General features: G+C 43.1%; 1 protein-coding gene across 1 annotated transcript; it reads right to left on the bottom strand.

The window, feature by feature from the left end:
* Positions 1-1740: 1740 nt before the first annotated feature.
* LOC104418296 (scopoletin glucosyltransferase) lies at positions 1741-3699 on the bottom strand. Its single transcript, XM_039301569.1, is given in 4 exon segments — positions 1741-2526; positions 2529-2678; positions 2681-2998; positions 3001-3699. Coding segments are annotated over 4 exon segments (1449 nt in total). The 5' UTR covers positions 3434-3699; the 3' UTR covers positions 1741-1978.
* Between the last annotated feature and the right edge of the window lie 407 nt (positions 3700-4106).

The raw sequence follows: 4106 nt of genomic DNA, 5'->3' as shown, positions 1-4106 counted from the left end.
TGACTCCTTCATATTGATGGTACCTAATCTACGAATATAACATGTCTTAAGCTTCTCACTATGTCACATTTTGATGTCAACAATTGTTGACTTTAGCCGACGACAAATCCAAATTGTCGACTTGGTTTGGGCCAAAATATCTTCAAATCCAACTATCTATAAGGAAAATTACTGTGAGGATCTCAAGAACTGCTACCTCTCTAACTTTTTCTCTAAAATTGTTGCCAAGTTTCAGGTTGTATACATATTACAAAATCGGTTGATGTCACTAACACGTGACGACTGACGAGGTAGAGTTTGTCATCCTCTTCTTGTCTTTTTACTTTTGCTCATCTCTCTCTCTCTCTCTCTCTCTCTCTCTCTCTCTTTCTCTATTCATGTGCAAATACAATCCGGAAAATTATCAAATTTTTAAATCTATTGCACTTTTACCATTTTAATTTTTTGAATCTTTTTAATTTTACCAATGAAGTCCTAATTATTTTTACATTTTTCAGTTGAGTTAATCTCACCAATTTTGGTCGAAAATCACTAATGTGTATGCCAGCCCTTCTACATGGCATGGGTGGAGTAGGATGTCTACCGTTGATGTGGAAAAATTTTGAAAAAGTTTAATACTTTTTTTTTAAAATTTTCTTTTCTTTTTCCTTGTTCTCTTTTTTTTTTTTTTAAGCCTAGGCTGGTGAGGTCATCGGCCACAAGCGAAATCTGGCAACCCTCACTTGAATTTGCACGATGGCCTCCGGGCCCTCGCCAACCACAAGTGAGGGTGTCGTGAGGGCTTTAGCCCTTGCCCAGACCCAAGCAAGGGCTTGGACCGTAGGATGCCCTCATTTGGATCTAGTGAAGGCGTCACGGCCCTCGCTAGATTAGGCAAGGGCGTCACGACACTTGCCTAGATCTAGGTGAGTTGATGCCCTTGCAGTTGGTGAGGGCATAGAGGCCCTCGCTTGTGGCTAGCAAAGGGTCTGCTGACAATCTTGCTGCCCTAAGGTTAGGGAAAAAAAGAAAAAGGAAAATAAAATGAATAATTAACAAAAATTCAAAAAATAATTAAAATAATATTTAAAATTATCCACATCAGCCAGGACATGCCAAGTAGGATGGTCAACTTCCACGGCAGCAATTTTTAGTTAAAATTAGTCGGATAAACTCAACTAGCAAACGTAAAAAGATTTAGGATCTAATTGACAAATTTGAAATATTTAGGATTAAATTAGTAAAAATGTAATGGGTATATAAATTTGTAGATAATTTTCCCATCCACGGAGTACGGAGTTGCAAAAATCTCTCTACTTTGTTGTGTCTCGAGGATAAATAATTCAGAAAAGGGAAAATAAATAGGGCATCTTGCTATTGAATTGCAATTATGAGACCAACTTTAATTTTTTTGTTTGGTCGGTGAAAGAATTTCATTTCAAAAAGAAAATGTAGACCACATGAGATGTGCTTCAGAGCATAACAAGCACAAAAGAGAGCCGGAGAAATGAGAACCCATTTAAAGGAAGAGTGCTGCACAGTGGAGTTTTGACGACCCAATCCGCAACATTATGCCGAGTTCTATACCAATGGACTAAGCGAAAGTTGGGCAAAAATGTCAACAAACGGCTGCACTCTTTGACTATTTCTCTTTCCTCCCACGTGGGATGCTCAGCATCAAAGTTCTTGCTGAACTAAAGATGGGTTGTCAGATTCAACTATCCACTTTTGATCGGTTTGAGACAAAGCATACCAAAGACCTTGCACTAACTCTAATTTCATTGGCACAACAGAATTCAAGACAATGTATACATTTCCTTTTACCTCAAAAGAAAATAAGTCACATCCTACATATTGAATGATCACAAGTCCTAAAATAAATTCAATGAAAGAAGCAGCAAATCCAGTAACTTTCTCTACGGTTAAACCACAACAGAAGCTGAGAATTAAGGATTTCTACGCAACCAAAAATTCAAGATTGATTGCTTCAGGTCAAGAATCAGATCTTCTTGTTGAGAGCCAATCTCTGCTGTCCCAGCTCTTGAAGCAGAGCTCCCAAATCAGACCAAGAGGAGCCGCGTTCTTCCACAGCCTCTCTTGCCATCTCTGCAAGTGCTTTCGCCCTCCTCCTCATTTCCTCTGCTTCCTCACCCACCAGGACTCTCTTCACTGCCTCCTTCACTCTCTCGCTCTTCACGCTGTCGCCGAACAACCTCACCCACTGCTTCACCCCTATGTTGACCCCTATCTTGAGCACCTGGGTCACAAACTTCTCGTTGAAGAATTGCTCTGCCGCGACCGGCCAAGTCACCATTGGCACGCCGGCCGTGATCGCCTCCAGTGTGGAGTTCCACCCGCAATGTGTCACAAAACCCCCAATCGCCTCATGATCGAGAATCAGCACCTGAGGAGCCCAGCCCCTGATTATGAGGCCCTTGTTTCGGATTCTTGATTCGTACCCATCAGGCAACCACTCTTCTTTGCCTTCTTCCACATTCGGGTCCTTCTTCACCACCCAAATGAATTGTTGATTTGATGCTTCTAGTCAACTGCGATCTCGTGGAGCTGAGCAGCATTGAAATTTGCCATGCTTCCGAAGCAAATATATATCACTGAGTTGGGTTGCTTCGAGTCGAGCCACTTGAGGCACTCGTGCTGGTCGATGGATGCTTGGTTGCCCCTGTGTGCTTTGTCCTCCTCTCCTTATTGCACAATGAGAGCGGGCCAACGAACCAGGATCGTCTCCCAAGGAATGTCCTGTAATGGTCAGCGTAAGCTGGCTCGAGCTCGTAGAAGCTGTTCATGACAACTCCGAAGCTCGTCTTCTCCGATTCCTTTACCTCGTTGAAGAACTTGGTGAACTCGGTCTCTTCCCTATAGAAGTCCGGCAACTGCATCCTGGACATTGTGATTTCTCCGGGGAAGTTGGGGATGATGAAGGGCTCCGAATCGTGTGACACCTTCTTATGAGGCTCATAGATCCTCACACATTCTGTGCCAGAAATGGAGAAGGCACTTGTCCGTGGAAAACGAGCCTAGGGATTCCCCACTTGGCTGCGATCTCGGTTGTCCATGGGAGGAACATGTCCGAGACTAGACAATCTGGGGCAAGTTTTTCTATCAGCAGCTCGAGCTGTTGGTCCAGCATCATGATAGCTCTCATGAATTGCTTGCGCATTTCCACCGTAGTGACCTTGTTCAGATTGTCAGAGTCTTCTGGCAAGCCGACCTCTTTCAGGGGCAATGTCACTATGACGACATCGATGTCGAAGCCCGAATCCTTGGCTTTCGCGATGGATTTCAAGAAGGTGGGCTCGTCATGGGGGGTGGCGATGAGAGTGGACTTGCAGCCTCTAATGGCGAATAGTTTGGCCATGTCGATCATTGGGATCATGTGGCCTGGAGCCATGAAAGGGAAGAAGAACATGTGAAGCTGATGGCTTTCACTACCCATTTGGCCTCTCAGGAGAGTTTCTGCTACAGGAACGTATTCGGGAATGATGGTGGTGAAGCAAAAGAATGGTTCGGGTTGCGATGCTGTTGACTTTTGAAAGCTGAGGTTTGTTTTTAGACTTACTAACCGAGGACAAATTTATAAGGAGGGGTTTGGAGGGGCGGCAAGAGAGACAAGTTTGATTTCTTCCATGCTTTAGATGTTTAATATAATTTCTGATCGTGTTTGTCAGGAACTTTGTGATTCCGAAAGAGGACAAGAAAACCCAATCTAGATTTGGAGTGATTAAGCAAGATGAGTGGAATATGTATACCTTGTAGTTAAGGTTACATCATCCCTTACGTCAAGCATGCACGTTTTAGGTCAAATCAACGAAAAAGATAGTTATCTACTTACTTGTCGAGTTCTGCAGAGACGTCATGCATGACCAATTGCACAAGATGGATCTCCCATCAGAATTGGCTACAGGACATCCAATTTGGAAAGTTCAGTACTTTTTGCGCAAGGAAAGGTCATTTGAATAACTAATTCGGGGTCACTAAAGCTTGAAATATACTCATGTGTCCATCCATTTGCAGCGGGAAAAACACGACATCAGTGCCCCAACTATCGTATGATGCTCATTTTGATAATAAACTTTACAAACGAATATTTATGTGCTGTGATTTTTGAA

This window comes from Eucalyptus grandis, chromosome 9, assembly GCF_016545825.1.
Source record: "Eucalyptus grandis isolate ANBG69807.140 chromosome 9, ASM1654582v1, whole genome shotgun sequence".
NCBI classification, from domain to species: Eukaryota; Viridiplantae; Streptophyta; class Magnoliopsida; order Myrtales; family Myrtaceae; genus Eucalyptus; species Eucalyptus grandis.
The sequence above is the reverse complement of the archived record's forward strand: the minus strand, read 5'-3'. Positions and strand labels throughout refer to the sequence as shown.